Raw genomic sequence first — 25,139 nt, 5'->3', positions numbered from 1 at the left:
ACCTTAGTCCAACCCAAAAGTCAAGGCTAACACATTAACTTGACCTTAACAAACAGATATTTTGGCATAGATGTTTATGCAATGAGCATATCAACATAAAGAACACCGTCTGTGCTTGGGTAGCAGGGTGTATTTAGTCAAGAGACATCACTGGCCATAACCCATTCCTGGGTCTCACTCCATTTCTGAGCCTAGGCAAAGAATGGGTGATACTCACAGATGAGGAAGTAAAGAATAAACAAACATACTCTAAAGGTCCTAAAAATTTAAGTGTTTTAAAAATGTATAGTCTGATAAAATAGCTCTGATGCAAAATATTTTGTACCCTAGCCAAACACATTCCTTCACTTTTCTTCTATGGCTTCATAGAAATAAATGTGCTCATCTATTTTCAGGAAATTCCCTATGATGGGGAACTCATTACCTTGCAAGGACCCCCTTCCAATATTGAAAAAGTATTATCACAACTACTAACATGTATATGATTTATTGAGCCACTACTAGGTCTCAGGTACTGAGCTGAAAGCCTTATGAGCATTATTTCATTTATTCTTCACAACAGCTCTAGGAGATACGTACTGCTATAATCCCCCACTTTATACATGAGACTAAAGCTTAGAAAGGGAAGACATTTTCAGATTAAGACTCAATCTTCTCCCATCTCTGACCACCCTCCTCACCCATATGGCTCTAATTTTGCTTCCTGGAGACTTCCAGAACAAGCCTGCTCCCTTTTCAAGACAAATGATAATTATCATCGTCAATTCTGTGGAAGCATGGGACATGGAAAAAACTCGGATGAGAGGTTCAGGTAGTCTTGGGTTTTCATACCTTGCTTCACTTCTGTATGTTAATCTGGCCAAATCACTTAACATCTCCAAAAACTACCTTCCATTTATGCAAAAAGAGGATGCTAAATCCTGCCTCAGAGTTCTGATATGAGCATTATATTAGTAACTCCATGTAAAGTGTTTTGAAAACTGCCATATTCATAACAGATATGCTCAATAATTCTAAGCTCACTTTGTGTCTAAGTTCCTTCAACTCTTCTTATAGAATGATTTTCCTCCACCCTTTCCTTAAGGGGTTTTTAGGTATTGACAATGTTTTTCCAATCCCTTGGCTGCAATTCCTTTATTTTGGATGCCTTCCAATATATCACTGACCTTCTGTGCTTCTTAAAGCACAACTACCAGAACAAAATGGAAGAGAGAACTCTAGGTATAGTGTTATCTATCTACACTGGAGTGGAACCATTTCACCCATTTAATCTAGACAGCTTATTCCTTTAAATGTTGTCTCTTCTACTGGCTTACTATAGGGCCAGGATATTTGGTGAATATGTCCTGACATATTATACAATGGGAGCCTCGAGGGATGAAGAAACTAACATCTCAACTCATATAAGCTTTTAATGTTAACCAATAACCATTCATCAATAATGCTACCTGTAGGGCAATTTGGGCGAAGCCCAAATCCATGCGATGAGAGCTGCCTTGTTATAAAACTCATATTGGACCATTCACATGGTATTCAGTGCTATAGGCAATCACTGGAATTGCCATAAGGCAGCTCCATTAATACAGCATTGATCAAGTGTAAGATGGAAGAAACCAAAGCCCCTATCAGGGCTCCAAGAGATCGCAAGGAGTTGTTAATCTGTTAGATGAAAGGAAAGTAACACGTAAAGAGATACTGATGCAGCTCTCAAACTTCTGTTAAGGGATCACCTCAAGTTCTTATTGAGAATATTAATACTTGGGCTCTACTCCTAGAAAATGGGTCTCCATTTTCTGTTGGGAGAATGGAATGAGCAATGCACAGAGATTATCCACCCACAAGAGGCACTGGGATTGTGCTGTGGAAGGTCTGCTTGCCTAGAACTATTAGACAGCTGTCCACCTGACTTCAGGTGTTAGTTGCTTTCTGGATTCCTGAAGATCCCCCTAAATTGTGTCCCTAATCTTGTAGATTCCATAGTTATTTCCAATTTTTTTGACTTCTGTGCATCCTCTGCCTTAGTTCTCCTTCACTCGGTCTCCCCTTTCTGCTTAGACATCTGGTAGAAGAATCCCACAGAACTTTTCATAATTCTGCTTTAATTTAGGCCCTGTTCATTCATTCAACACATACTTATTGAGCATCCATCACAGGCCATGCGGCGTGTTGGTCACCAGGGATATTCTTGCCTCACAGACATTCCAGTCTAGAGGCAGAAGCAGACAAGTCTACACGTAGTTATAAAGCTTTAAGTTTATGACAGAGATCAGAATAAGAATTATCGGGAAAGGGCACCTTTTAATTTACCACATTTTTGTCTATCCTTTGAAGCCACCACAGTAGTTTTACAGTTTTCTTGGGTAATCCTTTGATTTTGCTATTTCCCACCTACTTGCTATCTAAAAATCTGATAAATACGGAATTGTAGGCTTCACAATAATCCTATGAGATAGGTATTATTATCATTCCCATTTTATAGACGCCGAGATTGAGACTCAGAGAGGTAAATAATTCACTTGGCTATGGAAGTGGCAGGTAATAGGGCAAGTATTTGAATTTTGTTTGTATTATTCTATAGTCTCTGATCTCAGCCATTAATCATGACCCTGACCAAGTTACTTAGCCTCTTAGGAGCTCCATTTCTACATGCGTGAAAATAAATGTTCAAAATGTGGATGTCTCTAAGACCTAACATTCTACAATTAATGAACAGTGACTGGTGGTGATAAAAAGTAAGTTCACATGCCTCCAACAATGGTCAAACTTTGCCCTATTGGTTTTCATCACTCTTACTCTCTCATCCCATGTTCCAGCCACACCCAGGTGCTGGCAATTTTTCCAGTCCCAAGCTCCATGAGCCTACGTGCCTAGCTGCTGCAGTAAATTTTGTCCCTTCTACTTCTGCTATGCTTCTGCCATTTCATATTCCCATATTTTCCTGTCTTATGTGCACATACGATTTGATAGGGATGAACCAAAAGTCTTCTGCTTTGGTCAAAAGATCAACTGAGTGCATATAAGATGAGAAATACTAAACTTACTTGCAGTTCAATTGAAAAATGGAAATAAAAATTAAAATATAAAGTTAGCTAGTGATTATAACAGAAGAGAAATAGACTCACAGATATAGAGAACAAACTTGTGCTTACCAGAGGGGAAAGGGAAGGTGGGAGGGGCAAGACTGGGGTAGGGGATTAAGAGGTACAAACTACTACACATAAAATAAATAAGCTACAAGGATATATAGTACGACACAGGAAATATAGCCAGTATTTTACAATAACTATAAATGGAATATAGTCTTTAAAAATTGTGCAAAATATGTTGTATACCTGAAACTTATATAATATGGCACATCAACTATACCTCAATAAAAATATAATTGAAAAAAAATCTAAAGTAGGGGCTAGTTCACTATGGTGAAGTAGGAGTAAACACAGGATGCTTTAGTATAAGTCTAGGAGAGAAAGGAGGTGAAAGTTCCACTCTGCACAGAACATACTGAAGGGATTGGTGCTAAGTTGTGAACATTGTAACTTAAAAAATTAGAGATAAAATCAAGTTGCATTAAAATATGGCTGACATATATAAAGGATCTCAAAAACACCTGATACATATCCAGTGGGAAAAAGATTTTAAAAAATAATAATGGTACTAATATGGTGCTAGAAGGGTGGTTATCCCTGGGATGGGATTCACTGGGAGGGGGCATAAGGAAGCTGAAGGTGTTGGAAATGTTTTATGTTTGATCTGGGTGAAATCACGTAAAAATTCATTAAGGTACATACTTAATATTTCTTCTTTATTATATTTACGATAACTTTCAATACATTTAAAAATAATAATACTAATAAGGACTTACTGTATAACACAGGGAATTCTACTCAATATTCTGTAATAACCTATATGTGAAAAGAATCTGAAAAAAGAATGAGCATGTGCGTATATATATATATATAATGTATATATGTATTCACTTTGTTGTACACCTGAAACTAACACAGCTGTGTAAATCAACTGTACTCCAATAAAAACTAATAATAAAAAAGAAGATGTGGTACATATATAATAATAAAAAAGAAGATGTGGTACATATATACAACGGAATACTACCCAGCCATAAAAAAGAAGGAAATAATGCCATTTGTAGCAACATGGATGAAACTAGAGATGATCACACTAAATGAAGTCAGAAAGAGAAAGACAAACATCGTATGTTATCACTTATATGTGGAATCTGAAATATGGCACAAATGAACCTATCTACAAAGCATAAACAGACTCATGGACATAGAGAACAGACTGGTGGTTGCCAAGGGGGAGGGGGGAGGAGGGGAGGGATGGAATGGGAGGTTGGGGTTAGCAGTTGTAAGCTATTATACATAGAATTGATAAACAACCAGGTCCTACCGTATATCACAGGAAACTATATTCAATACCCTAAGATAAACCGTAATGGAAAAGAATACAAAAATGTATATATATGTATAACCGAATCACTTTGCTGCACAGCAGAAATTAACACAACATTGTAAATCAACTACACGTCAATTAAAAAAAAAATTCTTCCCCAAAATGGATACATTTCTGTCATTTGTAATGTATGTGAAGGAAAAGTTATAATATATGTAAATTGTAAAAATAAATAAATAAATAATAATGCCAAGCATTTGGGGAAACACATCACATTCTGCTGGAGTATATAAACTGGAACAATTTTCTGGAGGGCACTTTAGCAATAGATATCAAGCACCTTAATCAGCTTCTTGGACCATGCTTTGCGAATGAGTATAGCAACTACAGTGTCTCATTAATTCAAACTAATTGGGTGAGGAGTAAATGGTAGGATATAACATGCTTGTAAAGGACATTTACAGCGAATGAGATATGAGTATGATCCAGGACACTTAGGAAGTGCCAACAAAGCTCATACAGTCTTCTTTGTCGTATTTTTTAAATAGGAAAGACTATTTTGGGGGGCGGGGAGGTATTTTTAGTTAGGCATAGGATGCACACGCATGATAAGAAAACAGTAGGTTCTTTGAAGTAGCTCAATCTTTCTGCACGCCCATGGAATTCTTTCTTTATTAACAAATCTTACCCTTGCCCATGGAATAAAAGCAGTCTTTAGTTCCATTCAGATAATCCAGAATTTTCAGAGATAAGGACCTCTTAAGGTCTTTGGATGCTCTCTCTCTTTTTTAGTAATATAATTCTGAGGTTGGGCCATGCATGGGGAACATTGGAGCACACAGGGGTGCAAGGTGCCGAGTAGATGTGGGGCATCTCTGACGCTCAGCTCTTACCGTCTGCAATGAAGTGCTCGGGCACATGCAGAGTCACCTTCACAGTGAGTGGACAGGACATCTGACTGCCACACACCATGGCCAGGATGCAGGAGCTCACAGCGATCAGCATCAGGGCCGTCTTGTTCACTGGGCTTTTCAGCAAACCTAGTAACATAAACACACACAAAGATACAGAAGTCCATGAGGTGAGGAAACAGGAGTAGCATGGAATTTGGGAATTCTGTTGTTTTCCAAATGAGAAGCTGGAAAAAGAAACCACATTTTCCAACCTCTGTGCTTGTAGCGACAGCTCAGTGGTCCCCTGTTGGGTCTTTGTTTAACTCTCTGCAAAATGGGCTTATTTATCCCTTTTGGTATAGACGAAAAGAAAAAAACGTCCTCAGAATTGTGGCAATTCTTACTCTTCCCCTCTCAATTAGGTTGGCCATGTTTGATAATATTTAAATGATACTAAACTTTCTACTCACTTTAGAAGCAACCGAGAAGATACTGTGTTGTTGAATTCATAGGGCCTAGGGAAAGGAGCATGGGCTTTGGAGTTTGACCATCTGGGTTCAAATGTGGCCTTCAGCCCTCATTGGCTGTGTGACCTGTTTCAATTTCTGAACCTCGGTTTTCTTATGTGCACGATGAGGATAATAACAGACAGCTCACAGGTGGTTGTGATGATCATGTGTGTGGCATAGCGTATATACAATGTCTGCCATCTAGAAGGGTTGCACGGACTTTGAGGCCGATCAGTTCAAGTTAATTTCCCAAGCATCTACTGATGACCTCCTAGGTGAGACACACATAGAGCAGAATAAGAATAGTTCTTGCTCTGCAGGAGCTTACAGGCTAGGGGGCAAAGGCGGACTTATCCACAGCTAATTAGAATCCAAGGCAAGTTGTGCTAAGAGCTAGTAGAGAGGGCAGAAGATGAAGGGGAGTTTTGCCTGGGAAAATTAAAGACAATTTCACGGTCACAGTACAATGAGTAGATTGGATCTGCCTGGCAAGGAGAGTGCTGGGCCAGCAAAGAAATTCTAAGGACTATATCCTGAGCCCCCAACGAGTCTCATTATTTGGCTTTACTATTCACATCTAATGTCAAGGCTTTGATTAACATGTCTAGAACAATGCTTCCCAAATTTCTATTATCCACTCCGCTCTTATTTGGAGCAAACCTTTATGCCCAAACCTCCCGGACATCTCTCTCTGAATATCCCATGAGTATGACAAAACAACATGTTCAAAACTGGACGCATTACCATCTCCTTAAAGCCTCTTCTTCCTCCTTCTCCTGGGCTCCCCTAAGTATTGAAAGCACTGCCATTTAAACTGGCCAGAAACCTAGATGTCAACTTTCAGTCTTCTGTCTTCCTCCTTTATAGCAACTAAACAGCATGCAGTCCTGTGTACTCTATGTCCTTAGCATTTTCACCTCTTACCCCTGATCTCTTCTATTGTCTGTTTGCTTGTGAGATGAGGGAGGTGTAGGCACATCTTCCTATCTAACTCCATGGTGGAACCCCCTGAGCTGTTATAGAGCAACTGGCCACAGGATGTGGTCCACACTGATTAGCCTGGCATCTGAGGCCTTCACAGTGCGTCCCTACATTCATACCTCCTTGCTGCTCTCTCCTACCCAGCCCACGAGCTGGCAGGGCTGCATCACTGCAGTGATGCCAAAGTGAGCGCTCTTCATCATGTTAATATTAGCATAGGAGCTATTTCTTTTGCATAGAAATCCACTTGTTTCCTTGTTTCCCGTCACTCACTGAGATTAATCATAAGTGTAAATCCCTCTCCCTCTAGGGAGAAAGACTGCCTACATTTGTTATGCTTCCTAAAATATCTTATTCAAACACTAGAATCTAGTAACTTGATGGTAAATTCCTTCAGGGCAGGCACTACGTCTTCGGCTCACCACTGTATCGCAATGCCTACCACAGTGTCTGCAATGTGGTAGCATCTCAGTAAATGCATCATATCTTCCAGAAGTGATAATAAGTATATTAGCAACCAGACACAGGCACGGAACTGTCAAAAATCATGCCAACCATAGACAACCAACACTTCCAGATAAATGGACCCTAAAGGAACAGGAGCCCCTGACAGCCCACTTTCAGATTTTTGTACGGATACCTATTTTTCTTAATAATCAGTGAGCTGCTTGAGGGAAGGGATCCCATCTTTACCATCCTTATGTCTCTCCTGCCAGGTTCATTGCTCAGAACCTTAAATTGCTTAATTTAAGAATAGGGGCTTTGGGCTTCCCTGGTGGCGCAGTGGTTGAGAGTCCGCCTGCCGATGCAGGGGACACGGGTTCGTGCCCCGGTCTGGGAAGATCCCACATGCCGCGGAGTGGCTGGGCCCGTGAGCCATGGCCGCTGAGGCTGCGTGTCCGGAGCCTGTGCTCCGCAATGGGAGAGGCCACAACAGTGAGAGGCCCGCGTACCAAAAAAAAAAAATAAATAAATAAAAATAAAAAAGAATAGGGGCTTTGTGGACAGCTGCCAGGAGGCCCGTCTCCTCAGGACCCGCTGGGTCTTTGGCTACTGGAACACGCAGGGCTGAGTCCGTGCTGACGGCCCGGGCTTCAGGACAACTGGGGGTCGAGTCCACACTAACGGAAGTTGGGTCTCCTCAGGACCCACTGGGGCTTCAGCTTTGGGAAACTGTGGGGTCCAGTTCTCTCTCACAGGAGCCTGGTCTCCTCAGGACCTGCCGGGAGGTGATGTTGTTAAGGGAAAAAGGGTAATCGTAAGACCCAAGACATGGTAGCTATTAATATACTCCCCCCACGGTGCCTCTTAATATCATGTGGACTCCTACAAGGGAAATAAGTATCACAACTTTGGTTGAACTTTGTCTGGCCGTGTGGCTGACACGGTCTTGGTGCTCCGGCCGGGTGTCAGGCCTGAGTTTCTGAGGTGGGAGAGCCGAATTGAGGACACTGGTCAACCAGAGACCTCCCAGCCCCACGTAACATCAAACGGCAAAAATCTCCCAGAGATCTCCATCTCAACGCTAAGACCCAGCTCCACTCAACGACCAGCAAGCTCCAGTGCTGGACACCCTATGCCAAACAACTAGCAAGACAAGAACACAACCCCACCCATTAGCAGAAAGGCTGCCTAAAATCATAATAAGGCCACAGACACCCCAAAATACACCACCAGACGTGGACCTGCCCACCAGAAAGACAAGATCCAGCCTCATCCAGCCGAACACAGGCATTACTCCCCTCCACCAGGAAGCCTACACAACCCACTGAACCAACCTTAGCCACTGGGGGCAGAAACCAAAAACAATGGGAACTACGAACCTGCAGGTTTCAAAAAGGAGACCCCAGGCACAGAAAGTTAAGAAAAATGAGAAAACAGAAAAACACACAGCCGATGAAGGAGCAAGATAAAAACCTACCAGACCTAACAAATGAAGAGGAAATAGGCAGTGTACCTGAAAAAGAATTCAGAGTAATGATAGCAAGGATGATACAAAATCTTGGAACTAGAATGGAGAAACTACAAGAAATGTTTAACAAGGACCTAGAAGAACTAAAGAGCAAACAAACAATGATAAACAAGACAATAAATGAAATTAAAAGTTCTCTGGTAGGAATCAACAACAGAATAACGGAGGCAGAAGAACGAATAAGTGACCTGGAAGACAGAAGGGTGGAATTCACTGCTGCACAAGAGAATAAACAAAAAAGAATGAAAAGAAGTGAAGACAGCCTAAGAGACCTCTGGGACAACATTAAACGCAACAACATTCACATTATAGGTGTCCCAGAAGGAGAAGAGAGAGAGAAAGGACCAGAGAAAATATTTGAAGTTATTATCGGTGAAAACTTCCTTAACATGGGAAAGGAAATAGCCACCCAAGTCCAGGAAGCACAGAGAGTCCCATACAGGATAAACCCAAGGAGAAACATGCCAAGACACATAGTAATCAAACTGGCAAAAATTGAAGACAAACAAAAATTATTGAAAGCAGCAACAGAAAAACGACAAATAACATACAAGGGAACTCCCATAAGGTTAACAGCTGATTTCTCAGCAGAAACTCTACAAGCCAGAAGGGAGTGGCATGATATACATAAAGTGATGAAAGGGAAGAACCTACAACCAAGATTACTCTACCCAACAAGGATCTCATTCAGATTTGACGGAGAAATTAAAACCTTTACAGACAATCAAAAGCTAAGAGAATTCAGCACCACCAAACCAGCTCTACAACAAATGCTAAAGGAATTTCTCTAAGTGGGAAACACAAGAGAAGAAAAGGACCTATAAAAACAAACCCAAAACGATTAAGAAAATGGTCATAGGAACATACATACAAATAATTACCTTAAACGTGAATGGATTAAATGCTCCAACCAAAAGACACAGGCTTGCTGAATGGATACAAAAACAAGACGCATATATATGCTGTCTACAAGAGACCCACTTCAGACCTAGGGACACATACAGACTGAAAGTGAGGGGACGGAAAAAGAAATTCCATGCAAATGAAAATCAAAAGAAAGTTGGAGTAGCAATACTCATATCAGACAAAATAGACTTTAAAATACAAGAGACAGTGTTACAAGAGACAAGGAGGACACTACATAATGATGAAGGGATCAATCCAAGAAGAAGATATAACAACTGTAAATATTTATGCACCCAACATAGGAGCACCTCAATACATAAGGCAAATGCTAACAGCCATACAAGGGGAAATCGGCAGTACACAATAACAGTAGGGGACTTTAACACCCCACTTTCACCAATGGACAGATCATCCAAAATGAAAATAAACAGTAAACACAAGCTTTAAATGATACATTAAACAAGATGGATTTAATTGATACATATAGGATATTCCAACCAAAAAAAAACAGAATACACATTTTTCTCAAGTGCTCAAGGAACATTCTCCAGGATAGATCATATCTTGGGTCACAAATCAAGCCTTGGTAAATTTAAGAAAGTTGAAATTGTATCAAGTATGCTTTTTGACCACAACGGTATGAGACTAGGTATCAATTACAGGAAAAAATTTGTAAAAATTACAAACACACAGAGGCTAAACAATACACTACTAAATAACCAAGAGATCACTGAAGAAATCAAAGAGGAAATCAAAAAATACCTAGAGACAAATGACAATGAAAACACCAAAACCCAAAACCTATGGGATGCAGCAAAAGCAGTTCTAAGAGGGAAGTTTATAGCAATACAATTCTACCTCAAGAAACAAGAAACATCTCAAATAAACAACCTAACGTTACACCTAAAGCAATTAGAGAAAGAAGAACAAAAGAACCCCAAACTTAGCAGAAGGAAAGAAATCCTAAAGATCAGATCAGAAATAAATGAAAAAGAAATGAAGGAAACTATAGCAAAGATCAATAAAACTAAAAGCTGGTTCTTTGAGAAGATAAACAAAATTGATAAACCATTAGCCAGAATCATCAAGAAAAAAAGGGAGAAGAGTCAATTCAATAGAATTAGAAATGAAAATGGAGAAGTAACAACTGACACTGCAGAAATACAAAGGATCATGAGAGATTACTACAAGCAACTATATGCCAATCAAATGGACAACCTGGAAGTAACGGACAAATTCTTAGACAAGCACAACCTTCTAAGACTGAACTAGGAAGAAATAGAAAATATAAACAGACCAATCACAAGAAATGAAATTAAAACTGTGATTAAAAATCTTCCAACACACAAAAGCCCAGGACCAGACGGCTTCACGGGTAAATCCAAACAAACATTAAGAGAAGAGCTAACACCTATCCTTCTGAAACTCCTCCAAATATAACAGAGGGAGGAACACTCCCAAACTCATTCTACGAGGCCACCATCACCCTGATACCAAAACCAGACAAAGATGTCACAAAAAAAGAAAACTACAGGCTAGTATCACTGATAAACACAGATGCAAAAATCCTCAACAAAATACTAGCAAACAGAATCCAACAGCACATGAAAAGGATCATACACCATGATCAAGTAGGGTTTATCCCAGGAATGCAAGGATTCTTCAATATAGGCAAAGCGATCAATGTGATACACCATATTAACAAACTGAAGGATAAAAACCATATGATAATATCAGTAGGTGCAGAAAAAGCTTTTGACAAAATTCAACACCCATTTATGATAAAAACCCTCTACAAAATAGGCAGAGAGAGAAACTACCTCAACATAATAAAGGCCATATATGACAAACCAACAGCCAACATCGTTCTCAATGGTGAAAAACTGAAACCATTTCCACTACGATCAGTAACAAGAGAAGGTTGCCCACCTTCACCACTATTATTCTACATAGTTTTGGAAGTTTTAGCCATAGCAATCAGAGAAGAAAAATAAATAAAAGGAATCCAAATCGGAAAAGAAGAAGTAAAGCTGTCACTGTTTGCAGATGACATGATACTATACATAGAGAATCCTAAAGATACTACCAGAAAACTACTAGAGATAATCAATGAATTTGGTAAAGTAGCAGGATACAAAATTAATGCACAGAAATCTCTGGCATTCCTATACACTAATGATGAAAAATCTGAAAGAGAAATTTAGGAAACAATCCCATTTACCTCTGCAACAAAAAGAATAAAATACCTAGGAATAAATCTGCCTATGGAGACACAAGACCTGTATGCAAAAAATTATAAGACACTGATGAAAGAAATTAAAGATGATACAAAGAGATGGAGAGATATACCATGTTCTTCAATTGGAAGAATCAACATTGTGAAAGGACTATACTATCCAAAGCAATCTACAGATTCAGTGCAATCCCTATCAAACTACCAATGGCATTTTTCACGGAAGTAGAACAAAAATCTCACAATTCGTATGGAAACACAAAAGACCCCGAATAGCCAAAGCAATCTTGAGAAAGAAAAACGGAGCTGGAAGAATCAGGCTCCCTGACTTCAGACTATATTAGAAAGCTACAGCAATCAAGACAGTATGGTACTGGCACAAAAACAGAAATATAGATCAACGGAACAGGATAGAAAGTCCAGAGATTAACCCACGCATACATGGTTACCTTATCTTTGATAAAGGAGGCAAGAATATACAGTGGAGAAAAGACAGCCTCTTCAATAAGTGATGCTTGGAAAACTGGACAGCTACATGTAAAGGAATGAGATTAGAACACTCCATCACACCATACACAAAAATAAACTCAAAATGAATTAAAGACCTAAATGTAAGGCCAGACATTATAAAGCTCTTAGAGGAAAACATAGGCAGAACACTCTAGGACATAAATCACAGCAAGATCCTTTCTGAGAAATGGAAATAAAAACAAAAATAAACAAATGGGACCTAATGAAACTTTTGCACAGCAAAGGAAAACATAAACAAGATGAAAAGACAACCTCCAGAATGGGAGAAAATATTTGCAAATGAAGCAACTAACAAAGGATTAATCTCCAAAATTTGCAAGCAGTTAATGCAGCTCAATATGAAAAAAGCAAACAACCTAATCCAAAAATGGGCAGGAGACCTAAACAGATATTTCTCCAAAGAAGATATACAGATTGCCGACAAACACATGAAAGGATGCTCAACATCACTAATCACTAGAGAAATGCAAATCAAAACTACAGTGAGGTATCACCTCACACCGGTCAGATTGGCCGTCATCAAAAATCTACAAACAATAAATGCTGCAGAGGGTGTGGAGAAAAGGGAACCCTCTTGCACTGTTGGTGAGAATGTAAATTGATACAGCCACTATGGAGAACAGTATGGAGGTTCCTTAAAAAAACTAAAAATAGAACTACCATACGACCCAGCAATCCCACTACTGGGCATATACCCTGAGAAAACCATAATTCAAAATGAGCCATGTACCAAAATGTTCATTGCAGCTCTATTTACAATAGCCAGGACATGGAAGCAACCTAAGTGTCCATCGACAGATGAATGGATAAAGAAGATGTGGCACATATATACAATGGAATATTACTCAGCCATAAAAGGAAAGGAAATTGAGTTATTTGTAGTGAGGTGGATGGAACTAGAGACTGCCATACAGAGTGAAGTAAGAGAAAAACAAATACCATATGCCAACACATATATACGGAATCAAAAAAAAAAAGAAAAACAAAAGGTTCTGAAGATCCTAGGGGCATGACAGGGATAAAGATGCAGATGTAGAGAATGGACTTGAGGTCATGGGGAGGGGCAACGGTGAGCTGGGACAAAGTGAGAGAGTGGCATGGGCGAAACCCAAAAAGATGTTAAATAAATAAATACATACATACATAACTAAATAAAAGAATAGGGGCTTTGTCTTTATTGCCAGTCTTAGAATAAGGCATAGCCTATGGTAGGGACGATTCATATACTTGTGGTTGCTATAGTTGGTGAATATTAGTTAACTAGAAGAGCAGTTAAGATAAAAAGATGGTTGTGGTATGAGGGGACAGAAAATCTCTTAACTTAAAAGGACCACATAAAAAAAGGAACACATTTTCTCTCTCATCTGGGAGCCACAAGAAGCTGTTTCAAACTCTGATAATATCAACGGTTTCATAACTAAATAGCAGAAGCAAGCTAACGTCGATGTTTTCTACCAGAAAGGGTACGGACTAAGCGTTGTTGTCTCGCATAGGTCTTTCCTTAAAAAGTCAACATATGGGGCTTCCCTGGTGGCGCAGTGGTTGAGAGTCCTCCTGCCGATGCAGGGGACACGGGTTCGTGCCCTGGTCCGGGAAGATCCCACATGCCGCGGAGCAGCTGGGCCCATGAGCCATGGCCGCTGAGCTTGTGCGTCCGGAGCCTGTGCTCCGCGACGGGAGAGGCCACAACAGTGAGAGACCCGCGTACCGCAAAAAAAAAAAAAAAAAAGAAAAAGAAAAAAAGTCAACATATGACTCCTAGCCTAGATATCTAGATATTTAACATCCCACCCCACCCCCCGACCCCCGTTCCCAGATAACAGCAGCAGCACTGAGTTTCCAGTCTCGACTCTAAGGAGGCTATTTCAAGAGAAAGAACATGTAAACATGAGTGCAGCAGGAACAAACTCTTGGGAAGGTGAACCGGGTCCAGAGCGTGAGATGTGAAAGGTGGTTAGAGGCTCCTGGCATTGGGGAGTGGACTCCCTGGAAGGACAGTAGTGCCCTGTGAGTGTCCAAGAAGGCATCTCTCAGACTGGCCCATGCAGCAGCAGAAACAGATGTGACCAAGACATTCCTTTCACTAATTAAACAACTACCAGACGTACCACCCAGGCTCCATGAGGCTGATTTCTAGTTGGGGGAAGAGGGTTGACGGGTAGGAGTAGGATTGCTTGTACTGGCTCCCTGGGCTCATGCTGGGCTAATTGCATCCCCTATATTTAAATCTTCACGGTAATCCAAGGTCTTTAAGAGTCAATACGGTGGGGAGTAAAGTCACATTAGCTTGTTGGCCCTTTGTTTTCTTATCTGGAGAACAGGAATAAAATGACATTTCCTTCAAGAGTGTTGTAAGACCTAAATGAGACAGAAAATGTCAAATGACCAGCACAGTTTCTGGCACATAGATAGGCCCTTGGTAAATGATCTTTCCAAGCCAGACATTGGTATTTATCTCCTAGCTGATGGCAGAAACCAGGACTTATTTATCTCTTTGTCCAACCCATTATCAGAACATACTAGGGATTGAATTATTCTTTACAGAAGCTAAAGACACACAGAGTGGAGAGCGCAGGGAGAGTTTTAAGAAGCAAAGGGAATGGAAGAGAGAATGCAAATTAATTGCACCCTGAGGTAGCCATTTACTCAGAGAATGCCTGAAACACCACAGCTGTCTCTGAAGTCCAGGGAGAAGAAAGCACGCAGGTCAAGTCTGCACTCAGGCCAGATGCCCTTGGAGCAGCCACTAGGGCTTGGGGGTTTCCATGGCAACTAGGCCTGGCAGAAACTTCACAGTGGGACTCAAACAGAGGTGACTTTTTAAGAGTTCCTGGCCTAGGGAACTGATCATCAGCAGTTAGCTCTGAGGAGGGGCTGTAGACAGCGGCAAGGTAGAAACTATCTATCCCATAATACCCAACCCCTCCTCACCCAGGCTCTGCACTGCATCACAGTAAGCAAAGACGGGGAAGAGAACCTCCATTTGTTGTGTGCTTACTACGATCCAGGAACTATGCCTAACACTTATATCCAACCATCCCTCCTGCCATCCGTCCAACACATTTTTATTGAACATCAACTTTTCCCTCACACTGTTCTAGGCACAGGGGAAAGGACAGTTAACAAAACAGCCAAAGTCCTTGAAGCTTACATTTTAGTGGAGGGAAATTATCTCATTTAATTCTTACAGCAAATTGTTCCTACTATCTCTGTTTTGCACAGCAACAGACGGGCTGAGCGATAAAACGACTTTTCTAAGGTCACTTAATCCACAGGTAGCAGAGTCAGGATTAGAACCAGTTCTTTCCATCCTCTCCCCCATATCATACTACCTCCCACTTCACCACAGAATAAGTGTCCCAGGATGGCATCATGTAGTTGCTGAAGGAGCATGGCCTTTGGAGACAGGTATGCCTTTGTTTAAATCCTGCCTCACCACAAAATCTCATGTGACACTTGCCCATTGACCTAACCCTGAGAAGACGCAATGTCTCCATCTGAACAAATGGGAACAATGGTCTTTCAGGGCTGATGTGAGGACAAAATAAGATGATGCACATAATTGGTAAAAACAAAACAAAACAAAACAATAAATCATAGCTCCATATCGTAACAGGAGCATCGTTGGATGGCTAGGGTCATGGTTATCCCTGGTTGACATCCCAGTTTACAGTTCCCTCCCCGTCACTTGCAAGGGGGCGAGCTGTGCTGTGGGAATAGAATTTCACCAGGTTGTATTGATTGCTGGAACTGGAGAAAGTTAATAATCTAATTTCCCCTTCATCTCCCCCTCCCTCTTACCCCTCAACTCCTCGCATGGCAGCAGAGAATGGCATAAAATTCATTGCTTGAGAAATTCAACTGGAAATAACTCGGCATTGTTGATCCACATGCTGCCTATAATTTGGGGTTTGATTAATTCTCAGTTTGGAAATGCCAGGTTGAGAGAGGAAAATAAAATTTAAGTTAAATTTGGAATTGAATCAATCACATTTTACAATGAAGAAAACAGATCTAACCCCATCAGACCCCTGTGCGTGGAGAACTTAAAAGCTGCTGTACTCCCACTGATTCCTTCCTCCTGATATCACGGGGCAGGAGAGGCTGGGTCCTAAGCTGAGAACTCATTTCTTTCTTTAAATGGCATATGGAATTGGGGTGAGGGACAGAGATTCTAGGAACCCAGACATTAGGGTAAAGGAGACCAAAAGGTAGAAATGCCACTTAGAACAAAGGAAAGGTTCGCTTTAGGTTCTGGACATAGAGATTTAAGTCTAAACTCCTCCTGTTAGTAGCTTCTAACTTTTGGCAAGTCACCTACACTCTCAGAGCTTCGGTATTCTAATCTATAAAGTGACAATGATAATCCCTAACTGGCAGGCAAACTGTGTGGATTAAATGAGAGATCACAGTTACAACACCAAGCACACATACTTAGGGATCCATATACGCTCTTGGTGTCATTCCTTTTATCTCAATTCCTTAAAACCCCACTGCCCAACACTTGGCATCTACATGGATATCAAGAGGCCGGTGATACTCCGGTTGAAGCTGGAATTCTGGCTTTTAACCTTATCTGCTGGCCCCCATGGAGAAGTCACCTTACTTCTCTAAGTCTCAATGTCCTTATCTGAGAATTAATTTATTCAATAGGTAATTATTTAATGTGTATCTACTATGTGTCAGACCTCATTTTTTATGCCCTCCTATTAGCTCCAGTGTCTATAAGCATGTCTGGATATATTAGGTGCTCAATAAACATCTATTGAACGAATGAGTGAATGAATAAATGCTTAAATGTTATTCCTCATTCTACCAAGAGGTGTCAGTATTGGAATATTGCTACTGGCACTTTTCTAGTCAAATGTATTCATTCACTTTCTTTAGCAAAGATTGGTCCCCGGCCAGCCAGAAATCATACAAAAAGCCCTTGAGAGGCCACCCAGCCTCCTGCATATGAGGGTGACCACCACAGATTGGTGGGGTGCCCCATTGACCTCACTGAAGACCTCATGGGATTCCTGCCACACCTGAGCTCCAGTGCCTCTGTGCTTCTCTGTGTATTTCTGGAAACTAAAATTGGGACACATCCTCTGACAAGTGCAAGTGTCACGCTGGAGGCAGAAGGAAAGAATAGTTGAAATTGGGGCTTTCTCAGAACTCTGGGGAAGGCAGCCGCCTTTCCTTAGCCTGCCTCGTGTCTACATTCTGCACACACTTCTTCAGTGTGATGTGTCAATATGGGGCATCCTTTTCCCTGTCGCTCATCAGGGGCCAAGTCTCTCCTCACCCCCTGCCCCTCTATTTCTGCCACGAACTAGTTTTTTGTGTTCTCTGGCACTTTGAACCTGATGCTCTCAAATCCATAGTATCCTTTAAAATGTCCCATCTTCCCTAGGATTTTCCTTTATAAGATCTGTGCAAGTGCCCATCCAGCCTTTGCATACTTCCAGAGACAGCAAACTCACCCCCTGCGAAGCAATTCTATATTCAGACAGTTGTACTAAACAGTCCTAGAATCTCACTCTGTGAGCCAACTTCTGCTGTCCAAGTCAAATAGGATGTACCCAAGACCTCCTCCTCCAGGCTATTTAGTTAGTTCAAGGTGGCAATGCAGTTGCTTTGAGCTTTCTTTCCTCCAAACCAAATATTGCTAGTTTTACTTTATTTCTCTGAAGTCGTATTTTGAGCCTCTTTATTATACTTTGCATAGATTTGCTTTTTCTACTGTGGCTTTCCTAGCAAAGAATATCATCATCATCATCATCATAACGAACATTTATAAAAAACACTTTTGTACCAGAAAATATAATTAAACATTTTTCACGTAATATCTCACTTATCCTCACAGAAACCTCATGAGATGCTGTCTACTCTCCCCCACATTTGACACAAGAGGAAACAGAGGCCACTGCTTGCTAAAGGCCATGCAGCTCAAAGGTAATAGGGCTGAAATTAAAAAAAAAAAAACTGACTTCGGAACCCAAGTTCTTAACCATTATGCTCCACAACTTCTCCATCAGTATGCTAGATGTGGCCTGAGCCAAGAAGAATCAACCCTAAGTGTCAATCTGCTGACAGACCTCAGCTTGCCCTGCGGACCTATGGTGACTATGGGTGGATGCATGGTGGCTTCACTGTCCTACCTCATATTGACCACAGGTCTTCAAGGGGACCTCTGCATCACCAGAGAGAGGCTTACAAGGAGGGCAGATGGTGGGAGGGGCAAGCTAGATGGCTGTTTCTTTTCCTCTCTGAGCCCCAGAAAACAGTTCAGTTGAGCTGCCTGGGGCCAGTCACTATTCATGAGGCCCCTGGGGAGCCCCCTGGGCTGGCTCTGCCCCGTGGACGAGGAGTGTGTCTGTAGTGCAGGCTTGGATCAGCCCAGAAAGGCACTGCCAGCAGACACTGAATGGGGCTACACACAGCTCGCTCCTTGGATCTCTCTGTGGCGGTTGCAGACACCTGCTCCTGGAAGTGTGAAGGTAGCTTCGAGATGACGACAGTGGTGTGGTGACAAGGGTGCCGGTGACGAGGATGGCGCGCCATATTTTTTCAATTCTTGTTAGTTTACAAATTATGCACAAATATTTCATTCACTTTTCACCAAAATCCAATGCAGTGGGTGTTGCTATTATCTCCAGGATACAAATGAGGAACAAGAGACTTAATGGGGAACTCCCATCTAGGCGCCAAGGGAATAACGGGGCCTGAGAGCCACACCTGACCTGCAGCCTACTGCTCTTTCCGTGACACTTGACCCAGGTCTCACTGGTGAAATGTGAAGGTAGGATTAGAATCTGTGAGCCCTACCTCCAGAACCGCTGACCACACCAGTGTATCCAAATGCCCCACGGAGTCAGTGCGGTATTGCCCACAAAACAAAAAATGTATCTTAAAAGAAAAAAGACATCAATTTTCAAAAATTTCTGGGATATGCTCTATTCTATAATCAACTCTTAAGGTGCGAGAGGATATATCTGATATTAAACTCTCTGAAAAGGTCTACATTCAATTCTCTTTCGCAGAATTTAACCCAGTGTTTCCCCAAAGTATTGCTATACTGCAGAACCATTGTTCTGTGGAACAAAGTAGGGAAAATAATGAGCTGCTTTAATAGTTCATACAAAGGTGACTGTTAGGAATATGAGCAGTTCCCAGTAATTAACTGTGGCTGCTATGCCAGACACTGGGTTAAAGATCTTACTTACATTTGCCTACTTACACTTTTCAACAGTCTTGCAAGGCGGAGATTACTGTCTCTATCTGAAAGTGGGAACACCAAGCCTTAACCACTGGCAAGTGATGGAGGACAGTGTCATAGTCAGTCTTGCCTGACTGCAAGTTCTGTACCCTTCTGGTTCCTAGGTATAGTTTTACACTAACATGAAAAGATACCTGCACCCCCATGTTCACAGTAGCATTATTTACAATAGCCAAGACATGGAAACAACCTAACTGTCCATCCACAGCTAAAGAAATTATGAGATATACACACACACACCCCAGAATATTATTTAGCCATAAAAAAAAACGAGGAAATCCTGCTATGTGCAAAAACATGGATGGACCCTGAGGGCATAATGCTAAGTGAAATAAGTCAGCCAGAGAAAAATAAATACTGTATGATCTCACTTATCTATGGAATCTAAAAAAAACAAAAAAAACAAAAAACTATGGAAAAATAGATCAGATTTGTGGTTACCGTGGCTGGTGGGTGGGAAGAAGGAGAATTGGAAGACCGGTGAACAAAAGGTACACACTTCCAGTTATAAGATAAATAAGTACTAGGGATGATGACATCAACATGAGGACATGCAGTTAACCCTGAGGTATAATATATATGAAAGTGTTAAGAGGGTAAATCCTAAAAGTGCTTATCACAAGGAAAACACATTTTTTTCCTTCTTTTTTGCTTTTTCTTTTTATTGTATCTGACATGATGGATGCTAAGTAAACTTGTTGCAGTAATCATTTTATAAAATATGTAAGCCAAATCATTTTGTTGCACACCTTAAGCTTATACTGTGATGTACATCAATTATACGTCAACAAAGCTAGAAAGTAATTTTTAAGGAAAATGGGCTTCAGAGTCACAGGAAAATATGCGCAAGAAAGGAAAAGAGGCAGGTACAAGAGGCCAGTGTAGAAAGTTAAATACTATTCAACTGGAATTTAACAGGCTGATGGAATGCATTAGGGGAAAGAAAAAGATGCTATACTCCCTAGGTGAAATTGCAGTGTGTGAATGAGAAACCGTGGAGATGATTCAAAAGAGCTAAAGTTCTAGAAAGGCTCAGAAATAAATGGGAAAGAAGGAGGAAGAAAAGGTAACACTTGAGTTTCAGATTCACAGGTGATCATCAGCTGGTACTGACTTCCAAAAGAAAAAAAAAAAAGTTAAGCTACCTGTGTTTGATCCCTGGGTTCACCCTCTTAGACTGTAGGCTGTTTCGCTGCATCCACCGCCTTCAGCCCACATCACTGATGCAAAGGGGAGTGGCAAGGAAGAGTAGGGACCAAGCAGTGGGTGCAAACGGACAGAGCACAAAGCAGCCACAGGTTTCCATGGCTGCCAAGGAAGATCAGGGCCAATCATCTCCCATCTTCTTGAAGGACACATTTCTAGCTGCTTTTTCTCAGAGCTTGCCAAAAAAGTCACTGTTCCATTCTCTTAGAAGATGTCACTGAACTTTGGTTCAAGGTTTGTGAAAGCAGGAGGAGAGGAATGCTGTTTACTGTGCATTTCATATTTACTAGGTCTGTGGTGGTGGCTGTTACCACCAGAAACCCTTTTATTTCCCATGTCTACTGTCAATGAGACTGTTATTTGACACTGGCGGAAATGGAAACTCAGAGTTTAACTGACTTGCCCAACAGCTCAGAACTAGCAAGGGGCAGAGATGGAATAGGAACCAAGACCTACTGACCTCCAAACTCAATGTTTCTTTCCTCCATTGCATCACATTGCCTCTAAAGGAAGGGGGCTTCCTCAAACTTCCGTGTACCTTCCTCCCCACCTCTTTCTCCCGATTCTCAGATTGTACCTGAGAAGTAACGGGAAATAAGGCTCTGCCTGATGTTCCATAAACCCCCTGCCTGTCCCTTTCCTTGTATCAAGCTGCATGCATTCCCTACACCTATGTGTTGTCCTGCCTACTTTTCTTAACATGTCAAAGGGAGACCAACTTTTCAAGACCAGAGAACTCCCATCTCCTGGAAGTCTTCCCTAAGCATCACAACCCACAGGAACGCCAAATTCCCCTTAACTCCTGCCACACGTATCATCTGCTTTAATTTGAATCACAGAAACTCAGGATCACAGGGGACTAAAAGGGCTTTGACCCTAACATATAACACAATAATACAGGTAGTTTCCTACAATGCTCCCCGCCATGGTCATCCAACCTGTGTTTGAATATCAGCTCAAAAGAAAACCCACTTAATTGCTGCTGCTGATGATAATCTTTTCTCTTAAAGCACTCACTATGTATGACATGTGGTGCAAAATATTTTACAGATATCACTTGAGTCAATCAATCATAAAGTTTTGTTAGCTCCTCATTTTACAAATAAGAAAATTGAGTTTAGCCCAAGTCTAGAAGGCTATTGAGCCCCAAAGAATTCAAATCCACATCTAGATCCCAAAGTGCAAAGCCTAAAGCACAGTAGATTAAAGTAAAAATGGGGACACTGGAGGTTAGAGAAACCCGCTGCATTATTTTCTGGCTGACCTTCAAAAAGTCTCATTATCCTAATCCATAAAATGTGAATGGCATCTACTCCACAGGCTCATTAGAAAGATTAGGTAGGAAAATATACATTGCATAGTAGGTGCTCAATGCACAGTAGCTTTTATCATCATCATCATTAAATACAAGATCAATAAATGCAGAGACTGACCTTTGAATCCAGGAAACTATCTGTATAAATTCAGGATGGGTCAGAAGTGGAAAAAAGAGCATGTGGTCAGAAGGGCAGTGAGTTTCTACTAAGAGAAGGTTCAAACACATACAGAGTAACTACTGTGTGCTGAGCCTCTCCTGGGCCCTTTGCATCCATTATTCAGTTTGCGTCCACAACAACCCTTGGGCCCCCACTTTATGGAGCAGGGAAGTGGAGCTTAGGGAGGAGAAATGGTTTGCTCATGGTCACATGTCTAGTAAGCTGCAGAGCTGGTAATGTAACTCAGGTCTGTGTGATGCTCTAAGCAAGACACAGACAAGTGGTCCGTGGCCTGAAGACAGTAACCAGGGTTAGACTGGAGATTATGTCAGGAGAGGACACCAGAGGAAGGATACAGGATATTTAGCCTTGAAACAAGGAAGATTCAGGCAGAGGGGCCTCTTAACGAGGATGTTGTGGAAGACACGCAAATGTAGCAAAAGGGAAAGGAAACAGATATTCCACATGAGCAACCACTGTGAACCAAGGCTCGGAGCTTGACTTGTATTGTTAAAAAAACAGCCCTCTGAGTTAAGTACCATGATCTCTATTTTATAAATGAGGAAAATGAAGCTCAGAGCGATCAGACCCTTATCCCAAGCCGCACAAACAATCAGAGGCAGAGCCGGATTCAACCTAGGTCTACCTGACCCAAGAAATACCCTTATTCTTCATACCGGGGCTTGTTTACCATAAGACTCTTGCAAATCTAAGAAACTAGAAGGAGCTTTGGGCCGAGGAAGCAGATTCTCAAACCAAGGGTCTTGCTCCACACCCAAAACCTCACTCTTATAAAGGAAGAAACTGGGGTCCCATGAGGGGACAGAGGACTCTGCCCTTTCCTGGGTGTAGGAGTTGGGCTGCTCATCACCTGGGAACTTGACTGGGAAAAACACACTCGTCTCCAGCTCTTTACATAGAGGGGCATTTTCCTCCTTGGTTTTCCAATCCACCGTCTCTTCAGACCACTAAATTTCAGCAAAAGCACATGGCACTGTGTTTAAACAGCCAACTGGAGATAAACATCTTTGCCTTTAGACCTCTGAGGAGGGAATATAAAAGAGAAGAAAAGAAGAAAAGAGGAAAAAGTGTTACCATGAAGCGTTTCTGCCCCAATACATTTCCATACAGTGGCCTCTACCCATTTCAGGCTGACATTCTGGGCCTAAACCTTTCAAACCTGCTGGTTGAAAGATGCCACCTCCAACAGAACAATAGTGGTCTTTGCCCAAGGGCCACGCTAGACCCACATTCTGTCTCGGCCTTCAGTAACAAGGGCAGGCCTGAGGGTGCTGTGCAAAGAGCTCTGCTCTGGAAGTCTAGAGACCAAACTTGAACACCACTCTGCCACCATTCACTATGAAACCTTCGGAAAATCCCTCCCTTCTCTGGAGTTCTGTCTTCCCTGCCTATAACAGGAGAAATCCATTCCTTCAATGAATATTTACTGAGAGTCCATTCTTCACTGAGCTCTGTGAGTAGGGGATCCAGAGATCAGAGTCATCAAGGGCCTCAATGCCCAGTGGGGTAGGCAGGTCCCCAAACAGAGAAAGTAATGCAAGGGGATCACCATGGTGGCAGAGGTCAGTGCAGGTTTGGAGGTCAGAGAATCATTCCTCAGAGCTGAGGCTTATAACATGAGAGCTATTAGCCAAGTAGGAAAACAGAGCCTGTGGTCCAGGAGAATGGAACAGCAAAGGTGAACAGGGCATTGCACATAAACTGGAATGGCAGGAGGTACCTGCAGTAAAATGCAGGCAGAAGAAGCAAGAGAGGTAGGAAGGGGCACAAAGAAAGTCACGGCCCACTGCCAGGAGAGTGGGCTTTATCTGAGACGATGTAGTCAGTCCTTTCAGGCCAGCTCTGCCGGCACTGTGCAAAGCTAAAACATGTCCTCATTTATTCACTTTGTCCACAAAGACGTTCTAGGTATCTACTAAGTGCCAAACATTGCGTTGGGTGCTGGAGATGCTGCAGGAACTTCATAATCTCCAGGGGGTGGGATCCAAAGACCTTGTGACAAGGGATGAGACCTACAACTGTACCTCTGGAGTGGAGGAGACGGAGAGGCACCGGGTTAGAGGCACAAAACTTATCCTGCAAAGACACTCTGTGACACACCAGAGGCCCTTTACACCAGAGGAGGCTGAAGAACATCCTGGATAGAATCTGAGAACCTGAAGCTTGGTGATAAATCGTTCTTCAAGTGTAGGGATGCACATAAGCATAAGTCGTCTGAAATCAAAGAAAGACCTGGTTTGGAGAAAAGGAAAGAGGGCAAGCGGACAAAGGGAGGCAGCTTCTAAAATGGCTCCCAGGGGCTTCTCTGGTGGCACAGTGGTTGGGAATCTGCCTGCCAGTGCAGAGGACACGGGTTCGAGCCCTGGTCCGGGAAGATCCCACATGCCACGGAGCAACTAAGCCCGTGTGCCTCAACTGCTGAAGCCCGCACGCAACGAGAAGCCCCTGCTCGCCGCGACTAGAGAAAGCCCGCACATAGCAACGAAGACCCAACGCAGCGAAAAATAAATAAATAAATAAATTAAGAAAAACAAAACCCAAAACGGTCCCCAGTGGTTCCCGCCTCCTGGTATTCACACCCGGGTGTAATCCCCTCCCCTACAGACTTGCTTCCATCAGGTGGTCTATAGCAAAATTATGGTATGTCACTTCCAACAGTAGGGTGGGTACAAAAGATTGTGCCTTCCTTTTTTCTTACACTCTCTGGCTCTTCTCATTTTCTTGCTCTGCTGAAG

General features: G+C 41.9%; 1 protein-coding gene across 4 annotated transcripts in view; it reads right to left on the bottom strand.

Annotated features, from left to right (window-relative positions):
* ASTN2 (astrotactin 2) overlaps positions 1-25,139 on the bottom strand; it is a gene marked incomplete at both ends in the record, with an annotated part of 917,251 nt that overhangs the window by 530,991 nt on the left and 361,121 nt on the right. For all 4 annotated transcript variants that reach the window (XM_082842116.1, XM_082842118.1, XM_082842117.1 and 1 more), the window contains one exon: positions 5,307-5,453. In XM_082842116.1, coding sequence (XP_082698242.1) covers positions 5,307-5,453 — 147 coding nt within the window. The remainder of the gene's footprint in view (positions 1-5,306; positions 5,454-25,139) is intronic.

This window comes from Leucopleurus acutus (genome assembly GCF_964270905.1).
Source record: "Leucopleurus acutus genome assembly, chromosome: 7".
Lineage (NCBI taxonomy): Eukaryota > Metazoa > Chordata > Mammalia > Artiodactyla > Delphinidae > Leucopleurus > Leucopleurus acutus.
The sequence above is the reverse complement of the archived record's forward strand: the minus strand, read 5'-3'. Positions and strand labels throughout refer to the sequence as shown.